Source organism: Ambystoma mexicanum, chromosome 4q, assembly GCF_040938575.1.
Source record: "Ambystoma mexicanum isolate Mex_15411 chromosome 4q, UKY_AmexF1_1, whole genome shotgun sequence".
NCBI classification, from domain to species: Eukaryota; Metazoa; Chordata; class Amphibia; order Caudata; family Ambystomatidae; genus Ambystoma; species Ambystoma mexicanum.
Genome location: NC_090928.1, coordinates 416,804,115 through 416,827,821, shown reverse-complemented (window position 1 = coordinate 416,827,821; position 23,707 = coordinate 416,804,115). Strand labels below are relative to the sequence as shown.

Sequence of the window (23,707 nt, the reverse complement as noted above, 5' to 3'; positions counted from 1 at the left end):
GCTTCACCAAACCTCTCCCTCAATTGTCTCGACATTGCTCCAGTCGAGTGTGCCCCCTACCCCGTTCAATCCAGCTTCCATTGCCAGATTGAAGTCCACTCCCATTGTCCCTCCCCCAATTTCTCCAGCTCTGTCCCACATTCCCCCAAAAAATGTTCCTGTCCCCAATTGGGTGTGTATAGTGAGACCAGTGTGTATTTTTGCCCCTCTTCTCTCCCCTTGACCATCACGTACCTTCCATTTGTATTCCTCCAAACCAAAGCATCATCCAATTTGAGTGACTTATGTAATAAAATAGTCACACCCACCTGCTTGTTTCGTGCACGCGCTTGGTATTGTACCGGATATTCTCTGATACCCAATCACCTTGCATCTTCCACTTTGAGGTGGGTTTCCTGCAAGCAAACAATATGTGCTCCCTGCTTGCAAAGTTCCCTTAGCACACATATGCTCTTGCTCAGACTATTCAGTCGCCCAATATTCTATGACTCCAATTTCAACATCGCTCCATTTTATAAAGTTTTCCTTGTTCTGTCTGCCACACACCTTTGATCCCCTGTACATCCCATTCTGATACCAATTTTTCTGCCAGGATAGGAATTACCTTTCTCAATAGACCTGTTGTCCTAGTTACCATAATTGCTGCCCCTGGAATCAACCTCCAGGTTCTGAGCGTGTTCCCCATTGATGAGGCACCAACAGCTACTGCTCCCTTCCCGTTATAGCCAGCATAATTCCCCCACCCACTATGTGCACCAAAGTAAGGGCAATCTTGCTGACAATTCTGATGCCCATTTACACACAAGTCCTCCGCTCCCCCTTCACGCCAGCTCTTCCCCGCTTTGTTCTGTGCAGCTCCCAGGTAGACAGGCTTTTCGGTGCGCCAAGGATTTTGGTCACTCCTCCTCTCACCATGCTTCCCCAGCAGCCATCCTCCCGTCTGCTCTCTTGCTCAGCCACTCCCAAAGTGAAGGTGCCCCTTACTGCCGGGGGCGCTGCCTTCATTCCTGCTCCCCTCCTTAGCTGCTCCGGGGTAGCCTTACGTTACTTCGGGAGCAGGGTGCAAATCGCGGCCGCTATGTTACTTCGCTGCTCCTTCGCCGCTCGCCACACAGTTGCTCACCTTGTGACATTTTTCACCTCTCTTTTCTGGGATCCCCAAATCAAAGTATAGCACCCATTCTCTTTTTATTGTCACATCTATTTATTTTACCCAAACATATACAGTTAATTGAAAAAAACTATACCAGAGCATACAGCATGTTTGCACTAATTCTGTTTCAATTCAAACTACAAATTAGGAGACAACAAAAGGAATGAAACAAAGTTTGCAATGATCTTACTTTTGTGTGCTTTCAGAAAGTGCTCCATTTAGCCATTCATTTATGATGGATACCTTCAGTGAATCTTTGTATTCATTTTGGAGCTGATACAATGGCTTCAGTGCATTGTCCACGTAAAGGGAAGCTTTAGTTGGCATCTCCTGATAAACATTGGAGAAAAACATTTAAATAATGTGAATGGAATAGCTAATTTAATTGAATTTTATTGTACATGCAGAATAGTCTATGAAAAAAACAAACTCATGTTTTTAAAAGTCAGAAGTCATTTTACAGTGCTAATAATTCAATGTGATGATCAACGCCTTAAGTGAATTTACTGCTTGCTTAATAAAACAATCCCACTTACTAATGGCTGAATAAATAAAGCTATTCAAACCACAAGAAAACAATGATGGTCCTAGGGAAAAAACCTGACTGCCAACAATAGCAAACATTGGAGATGTGCAAATGTTCCAAAACCAAAAACGTACTTAAATGTGGAGGCAACAAGAAACACCAGTATTTAACAATAACTGCAGAAAGACAGACAGCTGGGATGAGTTGATGGTATTATGGGAGCCTGACTACTAGTGACAATGCAGCATTGAAACATCAAATATGAAGCATTGGCAAAGACAACAGTTTGGGCGTTTGTGTACGTATAGGAAAGGCACTTGCCAGGCCGTAGTGGTATTAACTACCCATTGCTGGAAAGTAAGTTTCCCATAATGCCCCAGAGAAACAAAACCCAGACTGGAAAACCATCCAATCCCTTCCTTTAAGACAGAGAAGTCACCAGAAAACCAGTCACTGAACCCAAATATCAAGATCACACAAACAAATCACACTCAGAGGGACTACATCTCCCACAATACCCTTTTCACCCGATCAGAAATCCCAGAACGGATCAGGGAGGTTAAGTTGCCCCTTCAAAGCACAGAAAGCCCTAACAAAACCTTTCACAGACAGGGAGTCCCTAGGAGTAACACAAACACCCCTAGAGAACCCTTAACCTACTTACCTGCCCAACAGCAGCACAGCATGCTATCTGCATACAAGCTACCTCCTCAGCGTCTGCCTGCATACAGAATTTCAAAACGGCCACCAGGGCTTTTATAGAGTCAGTACAACCCTCCAAGCCTGAATCTGAATACCAGGAAGTGAGAGAGACCAGCCAATCCCAACACTCACACCCTTTAAGATCACAGCTGCAGACTAACAGCTCTAATTCCGATCATGGGGAGGTGGGACTATTGCTTTATAAGCCAAGCAGCCCAGTCCAGTGTGAGAGTTGACAGGAGCAGGTGGCTGTTTGAAGAAGGTTGGAAAGGAGACACTGCTGCAGGTGAGTGGTGCCTCTGAGATTTTGAAGATAGGAGCCTCACACAGAAAGAAGCTGCAGAAGGGGCCGCAGGGGGAGAGGAAAAGGTGATCCTCTTAGAAGAGATGAAAGTGGTGAGATTTAAAGGTGAGAGAAAAGGGTTAAAGAGGGGCGAAGCAAACCTAGGGGGGGCTTCTCAGCCAGTACAAAAAATAGAGGAAAGAAAGGTGGAGGCAAACCCAGGAGGGGATTGTAGGAAAATATTCGAAGTAGAATAAAGTAGTGGTGAGACATTCCCAGGAGGGGTTTGCAAGCCAGTCCCCGAAATAGATGGAGGAGGTGGAAAGGCAAACCCAGTAGGGGCCTGTAAACCAGTACCTGAAATAGAGAAAGGAAGTGGTGAGGAAAACCTATGAGGGGCTTGTAAGCCAGTACATGAAGTAGAGGACAGCAGGGTGGAAGGAAAACCCGGAGTGGATTCTAAACCCATATGGTAACAGAGAAAGACATGAAAGAAGTAAACCCAGGAGAGGGTTGGAAATCTGTAGTAGGAATAGAGAACAAAAAGGTGGAGGAAAATCCTGGAGTGGAGTTAAATAGGCAAGTAGCCATAACATACAAGGGGAAAGGAAAATCCGTAGTGGAGATAAAGAAGTAATAGGAACAATACAAAAGGAGGAAATAAAACTTGAGGTGGAGTTGAAGGATAGAATAATATTAGAAAGTTGGCGGGAGAAAGTAATACCCATAGTGGAGCGGGAGGCACTAACAAAAGGCCAAAGTAGTAGTAAGAAAACATTGAGAAATCAGCAGGAAGGTGTAGGCTAAAAAGAGGAAACAGAGTCATACAACTTCAGTGGACCAGGGTGAAGATGATTTAAGGGTTGATGAGCTTTGGAAGAGAGAGTTCAGTAAAATACAGAAAGGAGAGGCAATGAGCCAGAGCCCGACTAGTCATTTGGAAGTAGGTGGTTTTGAGAGGGCCTGGCCATGCCCTAGGTAGGTTTACAAAGGGGGAGGAGGTTCCAGGGGGGGCGGGAGACAGGGAGCTTAGTGATAGCTCAGAGAGGTGGTGGACATAACCAAGTCAAGTAAAAAGGCTAGTGCAGAGTAGCACCTTTGCCTCTCTCCTTGGTGACCCCAACAAGATCCCTAAACCACCCCTGAAGATCCGACAGAACATTAAGGACTGGTTTAGTCTTGGGGTACGGGACCCCGAAAAGTCTGCAACTAGTTTGACCCTCTAGTCACTGGGGATGTGTCATCCAGGGGGTCCGGACACGGCCATCGCTTTTGGATCCAGTTCCTGCGGGTGGACCAGTGCAGGAGGATCACCTGGGAGAGGGGTCTTTGGGGAGTGGGACACCGGATGGTGAGACGCAGTATCCCCTTCTCTGTAACACCTTTACCCCATCCTACCAGGTAGGATATTTAGAAAGTCAACCCCCTCTGCCTTTCGAAACACAAACACTTTCTCACAAACAGCGCACTATGAAAGAAAACGGAATAACACCCGAGCCGTATACCTGACATGTCCCAATACAATGGTCAGGCAGGGTCAGGCAATTACTGAGCATTACACACACCTGACATCCATTAAACTTCCCCACACGGATAAAAGGCGGAGCATGAGAGCACACTCTGAGCGAGGCAAAGCACATGAGGAAGCAGCAGTTCCAAGATGGCAGTTCAATACAAAGTGGCAAATAGGAAAGCAGAAGGGGATCGCAAGGAGGGAAGTACCCTTGACCTTTTCAACCAGGAGCCGTTACTTTCATGAACCTTTGAGAATAGAAACTGTAAGACCAGGAAACAAGGCTGAAGAATCCTGCATTGTGTTTCGGTAGTACCCGGGGCTCTCCTGCGTCGATAGTCAAGGTGGGGATACTCGCTTGCCGCTGTGGTACTGTCCTGGGCTCCTACAAAAAAGCAGCACCAGTGAAGTCAGCGCAGCCGGTGAGTTGGGGAGACGGATACCAGACCGGTTTGTGTTGAAGTCAAGGTTGCAAGCGGCAACTTTGTATAGTGAACAGTGAAGCGAACAGTGTATGAAGCATATGTGATAATCAACGCGAGTAAAATGGAACAGATGAGTGATTGAACTTTGAAGCCAAGATATGATACCATAGAGTGGTCTGGCAAAGTGTGCATGCACATTCGGAAGTCTCTGTAAGGTATCCAACTGAAAGGTGGCAAAAGGGAATTGTGAATCGAGGTCTTCGATATTAATAGTGTAAAGAAAGTTGATGACAAAGTAATTGAAGTTGGTCCGAGCCCGCAGAGGGAGATCAGCTGAGAGCTTTTGGTTAAAGCAAGTTTGAGTTAAATTGAAATTGGTCCGAGCCCAGCGGAGGGAGACTAATTTAACATTGTGTTAAGAGGATCTGAGCCTGGCTGAGGGGGATCCAAGGTGAATAGTGAATCGCCTGAAAAATTGAGTACTTGTGAAATCTTAAAAGAAAAACAACTTATTGTTTGTTGCATCAGGCCCTGTGATAGAAGAGGCTTTGAAAGGCAAAGAGACTTGGGCACGGAAGGTCTTGATGTTAATGATTGAACTCGAGTGTACCACCTTTTCCTGTGCTGAAAACATGGGGAAGGGAGGTCAACCGCCCGACATCCTGACATTTAATTTTATAAAAACGTCTTTCTTTTTTGTAACACTGTTTCCCATACTATTTGTATTTAGAGGTAAGGATTGGTAATAGGTTTATTAGTATAGGTCCTTTTATTTTGACAAGACACCACTAGGACTGCGTTATTATTTGATGGTCGTAGCTTGCTCCCATCTGTAGATTTAGGATAACATAGGTGTTTATGTTACTTGGCATTTATATAGTGCCTTATCTATCATTGGTATGATCTCAAAGCGCTAGTAGGTTGAACGCCCTCAGGAACTGTGGTTCAAGTCAGTAGAGAGCGAGAGAGAGAGAGAGAGAGAGAGAGAGAGAGAAAGAGAGAGAGAGAGAGAGAGAGAAAGAGAGAGAGAGAGAGAGAGAGAGAGAGAGAGAGAGAGAGAGAGAGAGAGAGAATGCACCGGATATGTGTGCAGCTGGAGTAGCAGTTGCATGATAGCTGCTTCTTAGCGGCAGGTGTGGTGGAGTGGCGGTTAGTTGTATGTGTTCATTCTGGAGGGTGGACATCCAAACTGATTTCTGGCTGCATTAGGCCTGGTGAGATGCTTGAGCTAGCGGTGTGTGCTCAGCTAGCTGTGTTTAATTAGGATGATGGGGAGTCAGTGGCTGCTGTTAGTATGAGAACAGCTATACCGAATGTGTCATAGTATCGCTGTGTTCTAGTTGAGTAGTGGTGTATAGGAGAGAGTAAGCGTGGTAGTGTGATATGGTGGTTATCAGTGAAGCGCTTGAGATTGATCGCTTCATCTGTACCATCTATTCTATCCGTTGTCTGTTCATCTGTTGCATCCATTTCATCTACAACTACTTCTATCCATTCCATCCATTCGACCCTTCATCCACGTGATTTAATCCATCCATTTTGAAGACCCTTTTCTTCCTTCCCATCCGTTTAATGTGTTCAATCCGTTCCATCAATTCCTAATTGTTCGATCCACTCCATGAGTTCTGCCAACTCCATCTGTTCCATTCACTTAGTCTGTTCCATTCACTTAGTCCGTTCCATTCACTCAGTCCCTTCCATCTGTTACATCGTTCCATCCGCATTGAGAAATGCATTGCAAGAGACACTGAAGGAAGAAGATAGTGTTATTCTATTTTCACTGGGAAAGATCCTGTTTATATTTCAGTTGGCCCTCCCGTGTACACAATCCCTAATAAAATTGGTTAACTTTGAGTACATGGTTTTGGCGTACTTCTTGGTTCAAAATTACCAGTTCGTGGCAGTGGGCACATAGCCAAACAACACCTACATACTGTCCCGCCTTATATGTCATTCCTCCCTATCTGCACTCTAATGCAATAGTTTTGGTTTATAGGTTATGTTATGTTGTTTGGTCTTGTACCGCGCACTGCTGCCACTTATATGGTCTCTTGGCGCCCTGGCGCATCTGAAATGGAAGAAGTGCTGGGGGGCTTTGTTAGTGGGATTGAGGAGGAAAAGCGCAAGAGCTGTGATGTGCGGTTGGTAGAATCACTTAAAAAAAAAACGGTCACTGTGCTGGTTTTGTGAAATTTGGTGGTTGTTATGATGTGATTGTTGTGTGGGGGTGTGTGTGTGGTTTGTGTGGTTGGCTTAGTTTCTTGTTTGGTGTTCTGTGGTGTGTGTAGTATTTCATTGTAGTGTGTGATGGTCTTATGTTTTGTTCTGGTCGAGTTACTTTCTTACCTGGTAAGGTTCTTTCGATGGGATGTTCCGACGACGTATTCCACATCTATGACAGGTAATCTACACAGCTGTGCTGCTTCGGAAAATTTTCGGCGTCTGCGTCCTGCGTCGATGACGTCGATACAGTGTCCTCAAGGGCCTCTGTCGAGCCGACGTCACCGGATGTTATGAGTAGGACGCACGACGCCCGTAGCCTCAGTTGTAGTTTTTTCCCAGAACGTGTGGCACCAATCTTCTTCCAGTATGACTACAGAAAGCCTTGCGGAAACGTAAGCTGCAATCGCATAAGACATTCTGTAGCGGGGCCGGCTGGGAGGGTACAATGTGGAATACGTCGTCGGAACATCCCATCAAAAGAACGTTACCAGTTAAGAAAGTAACTTGTTCTTCAAAGGGATTGGTTCCTCTGACGTATTCCACATCTATGACAGACTCCCAAAGCAGTACCAACGTATGGAGGTGGGAAAAGAATTTAGAATTTAGAATTTTAGAATGCCCAATTAAATTGCAGAATAAAGGACCGCCTTGCCAAAGGCCAAATCTTGCCCATGAATAGAATCCAGGGAGTAGTGTTTTACAAAGGTATGGACAGAGGCTGATGTGGCTGCTTCACAAATGTTACAAATGGGAACACCCCTCTGCAGAGCAGTAGAGGCAGCTACACCCCTGGTAGAATGGGCCCGTAAACCTACCGGAGGGTCCTTACCCACCAAGCGGTAACATTCTGAAATTGTCAAAATAATCCATCTAGACAAAGTCTGCTTAATAACAGCTTGTCCCAAACGCATTCCAGCGTATCCTACAAAGAGCTGATCATCCACTCCGACCCGGGACATGCATGAGATGTAGAAACTTAAAGCTTTCCTAGGATCCAACCTATGGGGGGCCTCTCCTCTTCCTTACCAGGATGTGGAGGAGGATAGAACGCCGGAAGAATTACCTTCTGGCTTAAATGAAATTCCGACACAGCTTTCGGGAAGAAAAGAAGGACGAACCCTAAGGACAACCCTGTCCTTATCAAACACTGTGAAGGGTGGCTTAGCAGATAGTGCCTGCAACTCACTCACTCGGCGAGCGGAAGAAACTACAACTAAAAATACAGTCTTAAAGGTCAACAGTCTCAAAGGACAAGAATGTAAAGTCTCAAATGGAGCACCCATTAGGAATTTAAGAACCAGGTTCAAATCCCAACCGGGCACCTGGAAAGGTGACGGTGGGAACACATTAGTGAGCCCTTTCAGAAACTGAGAAATTAAAGGAATCTTAAAATAAGAACACTCCTCAGACGAGCGCTTAAATATGGACAGGTAGCCGTTTATGGTATCCACTTGCAGGCCCTTGTGGGCTAACGAAAGCAAAAAGGACAGAACCACAGGAATGGCACATGAAAAAGGATCCACATTCTTAACCCTGCACCAGTCGCAGAACTTTCTCCAATGGCAACGGTACATGGACTTTGTTGCAGGCCTTCTGGCCGAAAGCAACACCTCCATCACGTCTTCAGGGAGGTCCCAATCCTTATACCTCAACCTTTCAGAAGCCAAGCATGAAGGTTGAGGGACTTGACCTCTGGATGGAGAACCTGACCCCCCTCCCGTGAGAGCAGATCGTCTCGGTAGGGAAGACGGCGTGGAGGGCAGATGGACATGTCGAGAAGGTCTGGGTACCACGTTCTCCGGGCCCATGCCGGAGCAATGAGGATCATTCGGGAACCGAACCTCTGTAACCTCCGCAGCACTTGTGGAATGACAGGGACTGGAGAAAACGCGTACAGCAGTGGAAAGGACCATTCCACTACGAAGGCGTCCCCTAAGGCTCCTTTTGGAGGAAATTCCTACGAGCAGAATCTTTCGCACTTCAGGTTGACACTGGTGGCGAAGAGATCCACTTGAGGGGTCCCCCAAAGGGCGTAGATCTCCAGGAGAATCTCCTGAGCCAGCTCCCACTAGTGAGAGACCGTGCTCTGACTGCTCAGAGTGTCCGTCGCCTCGTTTTCGTCTCCGGCCAGATGAACTGCCGAGATCGCAATTTCCTGCTGGATGGCCCAGAACCAGAGCTACATCGCCTCTCTGCACAGAGGGAGAGACCCTGTCCCCCCCTTTTTGTTGAGGTAGTGCATGGCCACTGTATTCTCTGCCAGAATCAGGACAGTCTTCCCCCGCACAGACGCCAGAAAAGCCTTCAGGGCTAGCCCGATGGCCCTCAGCTCAACAGATTGATATGGAATCTGAACTTCGACGGAGACCAACGACTGCTGACTGTCAATTCGTTGGCATGAGCTCCCTATCCCGTGAGGGATGCGTCCGTCACAATCGTCACCTCCAGCCAGGGTAGCCAAAATGGAGCCCCCTTCATCAGATTGCCTTCTACGGCCCAACACAGAAGTTCTGGGGCGACCGAGGGCGGCACCTGAACGGGATATGACATCCTGCCAGAGGACTGCGACCACTGCATCTTGAGAGCCAACTGCAGAGATCTCATCCGCAGCCTGGCCTCTGGCACCAGGAGAATGCAGGATGCCATGAGGCCTAGCAACCTCAAGAACTCGAACGCCGGGAGACTCTGAGCATGTTGAAACTTGTGCACCATCTGCAGAATGTGATGAGCCCTCACCTGGGGAGGGAAACACTGCCCCAGGGATGTGTCGGTCGAGCACTGCTCTGATGTACTGTAGCCGCTGGGCTGGTGCCAAGTGGGACTTTTTGAAGTTGAGGGAGAAGCCCAGCCTGTGAAGGGAGTGGCAGGTGACTGACAGATGATCCAGGACTTGCTCGGGAGAGCGCGCACTGATCAACCAATCGTCCAGGTAGGGGTAGACGTGAATCCCCCTTTCCTGAGATATGCTGCCACCACCACCATGAGCTTGGTGAAGACCCTCGGGCGGAGGTCAACCCGAACGGCAGGACCCAAAACTGAAAGTGCGAGTCGCCAACCGCGAACCTAAGGTACTTCTTGTGCTTGGGATGAATCGGCACATGAAAGTAAGCGTCCTTGAGGTAGAGAGACACCAACCAGTCCTGAAGTTGAAGGGCCTGGAGGACTTGAGAGAGAGTAACCATCTTGAACTTGTCCCTACTGAGGAGCTTGTTCAAACCACGCAAGTCCATGATGGGTCTCAATCCCCCGTCTTTTTTGGGATCAAAAAATATGGGGAATACCATCCCTTGTTCCTCTCCGCTACAGGCACAAGTTCTAAGGCGCCTTTCTCTAGCAGGGATTTGATTTCCTGCGCAAGGAGCGGATCCGGACTCTTCAAAGAGATTCCCTGGTGAATTGTCAAGAGGCCGCTGCCGGAAAGGAAGACAGTAGCCGTGGGCTATGATCTCCAGAACCCACACATCTGAAGTAATGGCACGCCATTCTACAAGATGCTGTGCCAGCCTTCCCCCAACCGGCGAACCATGGGACAAGGCATCATGAATGAGCTGAAGCGGCTGCGGCAGTGCCTGAGGGCAAAGAGGCAACTGCTCGAGCGGCCTTGGCACCTTGACTACCCTGTTTTCCACCTCTGGTACTCCTAAGTTGGCTCCTTTAACTTGCACCTCCCCTCGATCTACCAAAGGTCAAGTAGTATCGAAAGGAACCTCCCCTCCATTGCTGTCCCCTAGGACGAAAAGGCGGAGGTTGGCGAACTGCAGCGCTCAACAACTTCAGCTTTGGAGGTCTGCAACCTCTCAAGGCTCTCGTCAGCCCTGCTGCCAAAAAGATGTTCCCCATCAAAGGGCATGTTGAGAAGCTGGGCTTGCACATCAGGAGCAAACCCGACTTACGCAACCACTCAAATCTGCACATCACGGTGCTCGCCGCCATGGACCGGCTGACACAGTCTGCCACGTCAACACCCGACTGAACGGATTCACACATGGCATCCTTGCCATCCTGTACAAGGGCAAGAAAGCCATCCTGTTCCTCCCCTTCGGGAATATGTTCAGCCGCCAATGAAACACAATTCCACAGAGTGTGAGTGAAACGTGCTAAGGCACACACGGAGTTGGCTGCTTTCAAAGCCATACCTACCGAAGAAAAGACTTTCTTCGACCAACCGTCAAAACGCTTGTCGTCCCTATCAGGAGGGATGGTAGAGTACGACGCTTATTTTGCTGGGGCCGTAGCCCCCTGCACCACCAAACTCTCCGGGGTAGGGTGCATGGACAAGTAGCCGGGGTAGCCACTTGCTGGGCGGTACTTTTTCGGCAACGACTTACCCACTGCAGGGAGACTCTCCGGAGCAGTCCAAGCTGCTGCCACCCTTCTTTGCAAAGCCATATGGAATGGCAGTACTGGATCAGATGGTGGACCTTGGCCCAAGATATCTGTCAGGTCATCCTGCAGAAAATCCACTGGTGGCGCAGACCACCCCAAGTACTCCGTCACCTCGACATGAGCCATGAGCCGCTGGTATGAAGACTTGGCGTGCGTGCCTGGCTCAGGCCTACCGAACTCAGACCACTGGCGTCGTGCAAAGACTGACACAGGTCTTCCATCTGGCTATGACCAGATAAGAGGTTGTCAGGAACCTCATCAGGAACCAAACCTTCCTCAGACCCTTCATCCACCTCAGAAATATAATCAAGAGGCTGAAATAAATCCCTGGATGAGGGCACAGAAAAAGGCACAACCACATTTTTTGACTTGGCCAGAGCCTTCCTCAGGTTTCAACCGGTCTTTGGGGCACCTCCGATAAAGCCTCCTCGAAAGGTGTTGAGGGCATCGACGGAATCGGCGTCGGCGTCGAGCATGGTGCCGATGGCTTCGACACAGGCCTCAAGGGCAGTGCCCCGAGCGTGTCCTTCGACGGCCTCGGCGCCGATGGCTTCCTCGGAGGCGGAGCCCCGAGAGAGTCCCTCGACGGACATGGCGCCAATGGCGTCGACGTCTTCTTCGAAGACCTCACAGGCCCCGACGGACTCAAGAGCGTTGACGACCGGGACCTGGAGCGGGCATGCCTAGAGCGATCCACATTGTCCGATCGGGGCCTCGTAGGTTCCTGATGATTGCGCCGACCACCCGAGCCCGAAGGCATGCGAACGGTGGCCCTAGCACATTCCCTGGTGGCTTCTTTCGAAGGCGCAGATGGAACGGAGCTCTGCGATTCAAAAATCGCCATCATCTCCTTACGAAATGTATCCCATTCCGCAGGAGGGGAATGCTTGTTGGGACAAGCAACCCGCCGATGGGCGGAGTCCTCAGACGAGGACGGGGAAGGCGACCGGTGACAGCGCTTCCACGAGTGCCTCGAAGAGGCAGAGGAATGGCGGGAACCATTCCGAGACCGAGACCCCCCTGGATTTACGCCGACGACGCAGAGAGTCGCCTCTCAAATCGTTGGTCGAAAGTCCAGCGGATTTCGACTTTCGGGGCTTGGAAATCCTACCGACAGAAACTTCTTTCGCTTCTGCAAGGCGTTCGATGTTAACGACTGGCAATCGTCACAGTCATCCGTGGTGTGGTCCTCAACGAGGCACCAGAGGCAGGCATTGTGCGGGTCCATAAGTGACATCTTGGAACCGCAGTCCCGACACTTCTTGAATCCCGACCGCGGAGTATAAGACGAAGACATGATATCTTCACAAACAAATAAGTTCGAAGAACCGATAGAATTACTCTGAAGAAACGAGGCGTGCCGAGATCTCCGAAGCGAACACGTTCGTGGAAAAAACGGAACTGAGGCTATGGGCGTCGTGTGTCCTACTTATAACATCCGGTGACGTCGGCTCGACGGAGGCCCTCGAGGACAGCGTATCGACGTCATCGACGCAGAATATTTTCCGAAGCAGCACAGCTGTGGTGATTAATTGTCATAGATGTGGAATACGTCGGATGAACCAATCCCTTCGAAATGTTGTATATTGTTCTATGTTTTAGGGTGAGTAGGCAGAATATTTGAAAGTTGTTAGTGGGTATGTGGACAGTTGTATCACGTTATTAGTCTGAACTAAATACATTGGCCACCCTCAAACACAACCAAATTTGATACATTCGCCCCCAAACACATCTAAATTCAGTACATTGGCTACCCCTTACGTAATCCAAATTCAATATACTAGCTACCCTTGAATTATATCCAAATTCAATACATTGCCCACCCTCAAAAGCAGCCAAACCCAATACAATAGTCACTGTCAAACACATCCAAACTTGATACATTGGCTACCAGCAGAATCTTCACCATGCGATTAGCCATAGCCCATTGGCACTAGCAATGGGTGTGCTCACCACTCATACCACCTTACCTTTTGGTAGATGGGCAAATGTTTGCTGTTTGAGGCGGATTGAATGCAGGAGTTTCCTGTGTGTGTCAAGTGTTGTGGAGGGATCTTAAGAGTGTCTGTAGTTTCTTTGTCTAGTGTCAGGTTTTGCGTCAAGTTGGTTATGTAATGGGTGGCGGGTATGCTGTGTTCTAGAGAGTGGTTAGTAGGTTGGTTGGGTAGTTTTGGTTTTTTGATTAGTTTAGCCCTTTTGCTTAGTCTTGTTCCTGTTGGGTTTGTGGTTGGTTTTTGGGTGGTCCATTTTCGTGGATTACTCTTGTTTTGCACTGGATGGATTTTGTTACTCAGATGTTTTCTTCAGCTTGGAGTGTTTAAAGAGCCATATTTTTAGCAGTTTCCTAAAACTGAGGTGATCCTCTGTTTGTATTTCTTTTGGGATGAGCAAGCAACACCTAATAGCGCAAATAAAAAATTAGATAAATTCCACAGGCATTGAAAAGGGTTTGTTCACTTCACTACCACTTATCCTCTGATGCTTCAACAGTATGCGAAGACCCTCGATTGGCCCTATGGGATTATAAACACTTGACAATGTTCATTTTTATTTTGTCACAGTATAAACAACCATATCAACAGTTAGTCATGTTTCACAGAATGGTATCAATACATGGTGTTGTAGTTTGTAGTCCTTCACAAACCTTATTTGTCCTTCTGTATAGCCTGGGAACATCGAGGGCACCCTTCAGACAACTGAAGCAGGACTCACTCAGATCCTGGCTAATCCTGTTGCTTAGCATGGGCACAGAGGTTATTAACAAAGAGCGCGAGTCTTCTAATGCTCCTGTAACAAAGTATGAAGGGCAATGTTATAGTTTGACTGCTCAGACACTTTCAGCATAATAAGTTAATATTCTGAATTCTGAAATAAACGTATCTCCATTCTTTGGTAATAACTTTTATTCTAATGGTTTCACACATTCAGTATTAATTTTCACTTTGGATAACCACATTATAGCTTTTTTTAATTAAAATGCTCCCTTGTTAACATGAAGTCAGTAACAGGGTCAAAACACATTTCTGATGATAGTAATCAGATATTTATAAACTCTTAAATGATATGCAGATACATATGGCTTACACACTTAGCTATAACAGCATTTGCTATAATCACTTACATTCCAGTGCACCTGGATATTTGTAAAGGCATCCCGAGCTTTACAAGGGGAGGCGGTCACCTTTCTCTGGAATGAATCCTCACAGAAGAGGACTTCTTTACTGCCACACCTGTGTTATTGAGCTAGGTGACTCCAAAATATGTATTTGTAATGAACATATATGCCACCTATTATGGATTCCCCCATCTTTTGTGGAAAGGTACGCAAAATAATTACACTACATTACCCCCTCCGTTCGACACAAAGTCTCCTCTTGATCCAATATTAGACAGACAATCTAGGTTCAAAATAAGAACCACCAAAGAGTCTATGTACAGAGCTTAAAAAATATGGCATTTGGTTTTTCCAAGATGGCGGCTCGCTAGGGTAGATGTGCAGCGGAGCGCTCCGTCCCCTCCAGAAGCCTAGCCTTCGGCTGCATGTACGAGCGCTGCAGGGAAACACTGCGCGAACAGCTGGGGCGGACCCGGAGCCCCTGCAGTCCCATCTCCACAAATTATTCGGTGATCGAGCGTCATCTTGGGTGCGGGTAAGCCGGCAGTGGAGCTCCGGCGACTCGCTGGCCTGCCTGCGGGATGCGCTCAAAGGCGGAGGCCTGCTGGGCGAGTGGAGGACACCCCGTCCCACGATCATCGAAGGAGGACACGGTGATCCTGCCCCTCGGCTGGCTTCACCAACGGACGGCCGGCTGCGGCAGAGAAGCAGCCTCACGGTTCATTCTGCCAGTACATGGGACAAAGCGGCAGGGCCACTTATGCGGCATCACCCCCCCGTGGTTTGAGACCAGCTGACAAAGGGAGTGATATCGCGATACAGGCACCACCGGTCCCCACTCTGCTGGAGACTGGGACGGTGGTGAGGTGGTGAGCAGAGGAGCGGATCGTGGAGCAGGAGGTGGAGTGGTGGGTCCCTGGGGACGGTTAGTGCTGAGGGCAACAAGGCATCTTACGAGTCCACAAATATGTCCACTAGGGGGAACGGCAACAGAAGCAGGGGCCTCCATACTGGGACTCACGGGGCGGGTGTCGCTCCGGGGCGCCCCTCAACAGCAGTGGAGCCGACCGCCCTCGCCGGAGGCCCGCGCCTGCCATCAAGTGGGTTCCTGGGGCACTGGGTGGGCCTGTGGCGGTGGAGAAGGAGAATCCGGAGCTCAGCGCGTGCAACTAACCGCCCGGCAACATTGGAAGGACTGGGGGCTCGGATTGTACGGTAGTCCCGGCGGGGGTTCATGGTCGGCGCTGGCCTGCATTTCTTTGCGTCAGGAGGGGTGAGGGGGGCGTAGACAATGGCTCAACAAGCTCTTTACAAGCATCAGCTCACGTTCCCTCACTTCTTTGAGAGCACAGGGACTACAGACATAATCAGGTCTAGCTTGGCTTTCCCTAGGGAGAGGAGGCTCCTTCTTGGAAATGTCGGGAAGCAGAGGCAAGTCGGGAGGCTCCAAGAAGCTCCCAACAAGCGCTGGCATGGATGGCTCCCTGCAGCGCTGTTGGGCCAAGGACCCTGAGGAGGAGGGCCCCCAAGTGACTCAGGAAGAGCAGTCACCGCAAGATCCCCCCACTCTGAATGCAGCTATGAAAAAAGACCTGGAGGTTTGCTTTTAGGAATTTGCAGACACAATGACCCTAACGTTCCAAGCACAGTTTGCGTCCTTTATGGGAGAAGTGAGAAACTCCATTACGGAACTAAGAAGGGACGTCGCAGAGCTGGGGGAGTCACTGACACGACAGAGAGGGCACTTCAAGAGGTGGTGGCAGACACACAGAAAATAGATGAAGCGCTGGAAGAACTGGCAAAAGTCTCCCATAACATCGAGACACAGTGTGAGGACTTGGAGAAACGGTCTCGCAGATCGAATATTCGCATCAGAAATCTTCTGGAGACGGTCGCGGACCAGGATCTGAGGAATACTATCGCCCAAATATTTGAGACTTTACTGGGAAACACGCAGGATGAGTACATCTCTATCGATAGGGTTACACCTGGTCGATCCTAAATGACAAGAACCGGGGGCTAGACCCCGCGACGTGTTGGCCATGCGTGCGGAACCAGTACACTACAACGGCACTGTGATTCATCTTTATCAGGATCAAGCCTATGCTATTGTTAGGCAGAATCCTGTGCAGTTCCCTTAGGGAACACTGCAAAAAGATTAGGACTACATGATTAAGCATTAAACCCAATTGGTAGCAATCTGTACCACCCAGATTTACCTGGTAGCTGTGGCTGAGCAGCCAGACTTCTCTCAAGAAGAGTTAGACAGTATGTAGAGTATACACAATAGGGCTAAAACACAGTAGAGCAAACAAACACTGACCAGAGCTTGGTATAAAAAGTATATAATTATTTATTTAAAGCACACTTTAGGCAATATACTAGCACTCTAAATCAAAAGCAAGTTAAAACATAGTCAGGTAAAGTATACACACCTCCCTTGATAACTATCAGACAAGTCAGAGTGAAAACACCACGATTTGTTAAAACAAATGTGAGTACGTAACCTGATGGCACTCCAATAGTTCAGTTAAAGGGAGAGAAAAAGGCACAGCATAGAAATAAAACAGGCCCCAACACTTTTAGGAGTTCTCAGCAAGGGAATAAAGGCAGTATATACTGTAGAGCCAAAGTTCATAGGCCAGGCCCACTTTAAATGGAGCAAAGCGAAATGTGCCCAGGATCACACGGTTTAAAATGCACTAAAAGTCTTTGCAGAATGTTCAAAAGAGGTTGGAGCGATTCAAGAAGGTAAAGTTAGAAGGTCTGGGGCCAACCCAGTTGGAAAGCCAAGGATTTAAGGGTCACCTTGGGCAAACCGAAGAAAGGGAGGCCAGGCAGGACACAGTACCTTAAAGAGAGAGGAAGCTCCAGCGGTGGCAGTTGTTCCTGGCAGTGGTTGCAGTTCGTTGTTTCGACCAGGGGAAGAGAGGATCTCATCGAGGAGGAAACGTGGAGTCGTTGCACTGCACAGGGATGAAACCAGCCACAGAGTTTCATCAGTAAAAGGTGTGATCCTTTTATTTGCGGTCAAAGTGGTGAAGCTTGGCTATCCGGCCGCCGGGGTGCTTGGCACGGGCGATTTGACCAAGAGACATCTTTGGACGGCAAAAGTGGCAAACTGGTTGGTCCCACCAGCTCAGAGGAAGAAGACTCGTCCAGCAGAAGATCTTCTCTTGTTGTAGGGAAAGTGGCGAGTTTGTTGCAGCAGGGCTCCACCGGTGGTGTCGTCGTTGCAGATGGCTCAGCTTCTTCCCTTTTCGGATTCTTAGGTCCTGTGGCGACCTCTGAAGTTCCAGTCCCAAAGGCCCTGGTTTTATGCAGAAAAAATCCATTCAACAGCCTAGCTGTCACTCAAACATGCTAAGTGGTGAGCCGGGCTGTCATGACCCACCGAACACGCCCCTTTTGGACCTCATGGTCCTTGTCACAACGGGCCTTGTACTCCTTGATACTCCCAACATGGCCGTCTAACGTGCAACATCTTCCTTGTCCTTAAGTCAGACGCAACGTGTTTACAAATAGGCCGTGCCCCGCGGGCCCGCGCGTCTCAATGCTACTGCAAGCAGCGACTAGACGTGTGCTCCGTAGTTCGCTACACTGTTGTCCTTGTCCCTGGGCCTCCTAATTCCAATCCGATTACCCTCTTCCTTCCTCCTTGTTTCCCGGACTCGTCTACTGTGTGCTTACCTTCTTCGTTCCCTGGATCCCAGAGTTTCTGAATCCTGGAGCTTTGAACGCATGCTGGAGCCAGAAGAGGCTCGCGCAGGCTTATACAAGACCAGGTCTGTGCGTAAGAAGACACCGCCCAAGAAATCCTGCAAGGATCGCTCCCAGGTGAGAAAGGGGGAATTCTGTGACAGTTTGAGACGCCAAACGACCGAAGTCGAAGCCGACATGGAAGCAGCTGTTCAGGATCTCATGCGCGGCATGCAAGAACCAACGACTGAGGTACAAAATTTAAAAGCGGAAAACGCCGCTCTCAAACAATTAGTTCTATCCCGTGATTCTGCCACAAAGGAAAGCGTATTGCTGGATTCCTTGATTCATGTCTGGTCCACTCTACTTTTCAACCCCTAGGGCTAAGGTTGGCTTCATAATCTCACACCTTTCCGGAAATGCTCTAACCTGGGCTACGCCCTTAGTCAATTCCAGTGATGCCCTCCTGGATGACTATGATGGTTTCATACAAGCCCTTAAAAAAATGTTTGACCGCCCTGAGCAGGTCTATAGTGCCCAGGAGCGCCTGCTAGACTTTCAACAAGGATCCCAGGATATGCTTACGTATGTAACCCGATTCAAGCAATTGACCAAGGAAGCTGACTGGTCTCCTGAAGCAAGTTTTACATTTTTGAGAAGGGGACTGAATGAGGAGATCAAAGATGAGTTGGCCAGAGTGGCTCGCCCAATCTCGTTCCAGGCACTTTTGGGCCTTGCCCTGCAAATAGATTTTCGAATCCAAGAAAGAAAGTCAGAAAAAAGGAAATCCAAAGTAACACCCCCGAAGGCATCCTTCTAGACCACCTCCAAGACTGACACAAATCCAGGGTCAACTGCTGAACCAGAACCTATGCAGATAGGAGTCTTCTGTGGACCCATATCCCCGCAAGAGAGGATGAGAAGGATTCATACAGGGTTATGCATGTACTGTGCCTCGGATAAACACCTGGTTAGAGATTGCCCTCTAGCACCTCCTCGGCGTTCGGGAAACACCAGCTCCCGATCCTAGATAGAGCAAGGCTTCGGGAGAGAGATGTTTGCTCCACGTCTATTCCATCCTTGAACTCTCCTGGACAAAACAGCCTAGTGATTGTACAGGCCATTCTATCGCCATCCAAGAATAAGACCTACTCCATTTTGTCCTTGGTTGACTGCGGAGCTATGGGAGTATTCATTGATCAAGATTGGGTTATCTGTCACCACATTCCATACGAGACGCGAAGTACCATGCAACCGGTGAAAGCGATCGATGGAAGACCCCTCACTTCAGGGCCTATAAGCCTGCAGACTAAAGAGATCCAACTTTCAATAAACCATCACCAAGAGATGATCAGATTTGACATCATTAATTCTGCTCATTATCCCATGGTGCTGGGTATGCCCTGGTTACAGAAGCATAATCCTTATATAAACTGGGCAGAAGGATCCTTATTTCTTGGATCTGAGTTTTGTATGTCTCACTGTCTATTCCTGGAATCATCCGAGACACCTTCCAAAGAACCATCAATAGATCAGCAAGTTCCACTCATGGTTTCCAATATTGTACCGGCTCCAAAGGCCTATCATAATTATGCTGATGTGTTCTCAACTGCCATAGTCCTGGCTCTACCCCCTCATAGACCTGAAGACTGCGCCATAGACACAAAACCCTCAGCAGTGATTCCCTTTGGGAGGATGTTCATCCTATCCAAACCGGAAAAGAGAGCCCTTCGAGAATACTTGGATACCAACCTTGAAAATGGCACCATAAAACCATTGAAATCCCCAGCTGGAGCCTCACTGTTTTTTGTTCCAAGAAGGACCTTAGACCTTGCCTCGATTATCGTGGATTAAATCAATGCACCCTCAAGGACCGCTACCCTTTACCCTTGATCTCGGATATCCAGGTAGCGGTGAGAGGAGCTGTAATCTTCACGAAATTGGATCTCAGGGGTGCTGTCATCTGATCCGTATCAGGGAAGGAGACAAATGGAAAACAGCCTTTCGAACACCCTTTGGACACTTCGAATATCTGGTAATGCCCTTTGGACTTGCTAATGCACCTGCCGTCTTTCAACGTTTCATGGATAGGGTGTTCTCCGATATGCTGTTCATCTTTGTCATCGTCTACCTGGACGATATCCTGATCTATTCCCAGGACCTTCTAAGGCATGAAGAACATGTTAAGGCTGTCTTACAACGACTACGTGAACAGAGACTTTTAGCCAAACCCGAGAAATGCCTGTTTAATGTGACCTCAGTTCATTACCTAGGATTTGTCCTTAGTCCAGAAGGAATTGGTATGGATCAGTGAAAGGTAAAAGCCATATTATCCTGGCCGGCTCCCACTTCTGTGAAACAAGTTCAATCCTTCCTGGGGCTAGCCAATTTCTACCGGAAGTTCATACCCACCTTTTCGGAGATTGTTCAGCCGATCATTGTACTCTTGAAGAAAGACACTCCCTTTCTCTGGTCTACACCTCAAGACAAGGCATTCCAACATTTAAAGACAGAGTTTACTCAAGCCCCCATCCTAGCCCAACCCGACATAAATCGACCATTCATAGTGGAGCCGGATGCCTCTAACTACGCCATAGGAGCAGTGTTGAAGCAAGAGTTCGAGGACAAGATGGAACACCCCATTGCTTATCTTTCAAGAACTCTGACTCCCAGTGAGACACATTACTCTGTCCTGGAAAAAGAATTGTTAGCCATCCGTCAAGCCTTCATCGAATGGCGACACCTACTCCTGGGAGCGAGACATCCAGTCCAGGTCCGCACGGACCATCGGAATCTTCAAGTTCTACAATCCTTGGAGTGTAGGAACAGTCGTCAGGCCCGTTGGGCCTTCTTCTTTGCCCAGCACCAGTTCCACATCCATCATGTCCCCGGATCACAGAACATAACTGCTGATGCCTTATCCCGTCGCCCTGACTACGAACAATTGAAGACCGGACCTATCCCAAGATGTTTCCCCACACAATTTTTGTAGCTCAAGCAGTCAGTCTCCTCGAAGAAATTCAGATACAAACCCAATGCTCTGAGCTCTGGAAGGATGTTTCAAGGAAGAATCAATGGAATCTAAGAATCAAGGATGGATACTTTTTCAAGGATAATGCTCTAGTCATCCCCACACAGAAATTACAACAAAGGATAATCAACCTCTACCATGATACCCTTCATTCTGGACATCATGGCGTCACCATTACCCTCCGTCTTATACAAAGACAATTTTGGTGGCCTAGAATGAAGACAGACGTACAACTGTACATCCAAGCCTGTTCTATTTGTAGTCAGAACAAACACGATAACAAGAGACCAGCAGGTCTCCAACTACAACCTACTCTACCAACAAGACCATGGGAATTCATCGCTACCGACTTCATTGTGGAATTGCCACCTTCCACGGGATACACAACTATAATGGTTACCATTGACTTGTTCACTCACATGGCTCACTTTACACCCCTGCATAAACTACCGTCCTCATCAGAGCTAGCTGTAATCTTCCTGGAACACATTTTCCGCCTACATGGACTTCCTTCCAAGATCATATCAGACCGAGGACCTCAATACGTCTCTCAATTCTGGAAACATCTCTGTTGCATTCTGGGAATCCAACGCGCTCTCTCATCCGGTTATCATCCACAAACCAATGGAGCTAAAGAGCATGTAAACCAGACCCTGGAACAATACCTTCGCTGTTTCGCCACTAAGGTTCAGGACGACTGGTCGCTCCTAATACCCATGGCTGAGTTCGCGTATAACAATTCAGATCATTTGGCAATCAACACCAGCCCCTTTTATTGCAGTCAAGGATTCCATCCATCAGTGTTACCCTCTGTTCTTCCACATCCCATACCTGTTCCTACAGTTGACTCCTGGATGGAAACACTCATCAATGTACACAAGGAAGCCAAGGAACACTAAGAGAAGGCCAGAATACGAACTAAACAAAATGCTGATTCTAAAAGGAGACCAGGGCCTTCATATGCAGTTGGTGATCAAGTCTGGTTGTCCTCGAAGCTACTACCCCGACACTTACGGCCAAACAAACTGGCTTCCCGGTACTATGGTCCATTTCCCGTCAAGGAAATCATAAATCCTGTCTCATACCGACTCAAGTTACCCGACTCCTGGAAGAAGATTCACCCAGTTTTTCACACTTCTTTATTAAAACCCTACATCCGATCTTCCCGGGAATTTTTCAGACCCCCTCCGGTGGTGGTGGACGACCAAATAGAATATGAAGTATGAAGTATATGAATACGAATATGCTATTCCAGGTATAAACGGGGTCAGCTTCAATACCTGGTTGAATGGAAAGGATATCCTCCAAGTGAAAGAACCTGGGAACCAGCCTCTAACCTGAATACCCCTCGATTGCTCAGAAGATATCTCATACACCCGGGCAAACCCGGTGGAACGAGTCTTCAGAGGGGGCATGCTGTCATGACCCACAGAACACGCCCCTTTTGGACCTCATGGTCCTCGTCACAACGGGGCTTGTACTCCTTGATATTCCCAACATGGCGGTCTAACGTGCAACATCTTCCTTGTCCTTACGTCAGACGCAACGTGTTTACAAATAGGCCGGGCCCGCGCGTCTCAATGCTACTGCAAGCAGCGACTAGACGTGAGCTCCCTAGTTCGCTACACTGTTGTCCTTTATCCTGGACCTCCTAATTCCAATCCAATTACCCTCTTCCTTCCTCCTTGTTTCCCGGACTCGTCTACTGTGTGCTTACCTTCTTTGTTCCCTGGATCCCGGAGTGTCTGAATCCTGGAGCTTTGAACACATGCTGGAGCCAGAAGAGGCTCGCGAGGGCTTATACGAGACCAGGTCCGTGCGTAAGAAGAAACCGCCCAAGAAATCCTGCAAGGATCGCTCCCAGGTGAGAAAGGGGAAATTCCGTGACACGGGCGACTCACCACTGGCCCAATCAGAACAGAGTGCGACTTGAGTTGCTAAGGCAACGCAGTCCAGGGTGCCAATTCCCCTCCCCACCCATCCTGTGGAACCCAGAAAGAGTGGCACCATTTGGAGGGCTTCTGTGGAGAAGCCTGCCAAAAAGTGGAACAAAGGGCTCGACCTTGGTCAGAGTTACAGAGACAGACACGAATGCCATTTTAGAAAAGAGTTCTGGCAAAAAGACCCAACCGTTGATTTAATATTAAATAAACCGGCGGTATCTTTAACATTGCACCAAAAAGTGGTGCGTTTAAAATCAATGGGAAAATCCCATAGAGAATATTCCGGTAGAATATTTTGCGTGGTAACCACTGCCACCAGCCAGAAACTCAACAAGGGGGGACTGGACAGTGCAGATGCAGAAAAAAGGAACCCCCGCGGACTTACTATCCTTAGACGCAGAAAAAGCGTTTGACCGGGTTGAATGGTCATTCCTCTTCAACATTCTGCGCTGTCAGGGAATAGGCTCGAAATTCCTGGCTATGGTCCGCGCTAATTATGTTAACCCATCAGCTTGGATATTAGTGAACGGGGAACTTTCCCTGCAAATACATCTCCTCAGGGGTACTAAGCAGGGGTGCCCCTTATCGCCGCTTTTATTCGCTATTTACCTGGAGCCATTCTTAACTGCCATCCGCCTAACTGCTAACATAGGGGGTATATCATTCAGGGGGGGGGGGGTTTAGAGTATAAAATTTCGGCATATGCTG

At 48.4% G+C, this 23,707-nt stretch overlaps 1 protein-coding gene across 1 annotated transcript in view; it reads right to left on the bottom strand.

Moving 5' to 3' along the window:
- Positions 1 to 23,707, bottom strand: part of COG2 (component of oligomeric golgi complex 2) — a 1,367,578-nt gene that overhangs the window by 124,430 nt on the left and 1,219,441 nt on the right. Inside the window, exons 15-16 of the mRNA XM_069607998.1 lie at positions 13,856 to 13,998; positions 1,344 to 1,483 (exon numbers count right to left, since the gene is read on the bottom strand). Coding sequence (XP_069464099.1) covers positions 1,344 to 1,483; positions 13,856 to 13,998 — 283 coding nt within the window. The remainder of the gene's footprint in view (positions 1 to 1,343; positions 1,484 to 13,855; positions 13,999 to 23,707) is intronic.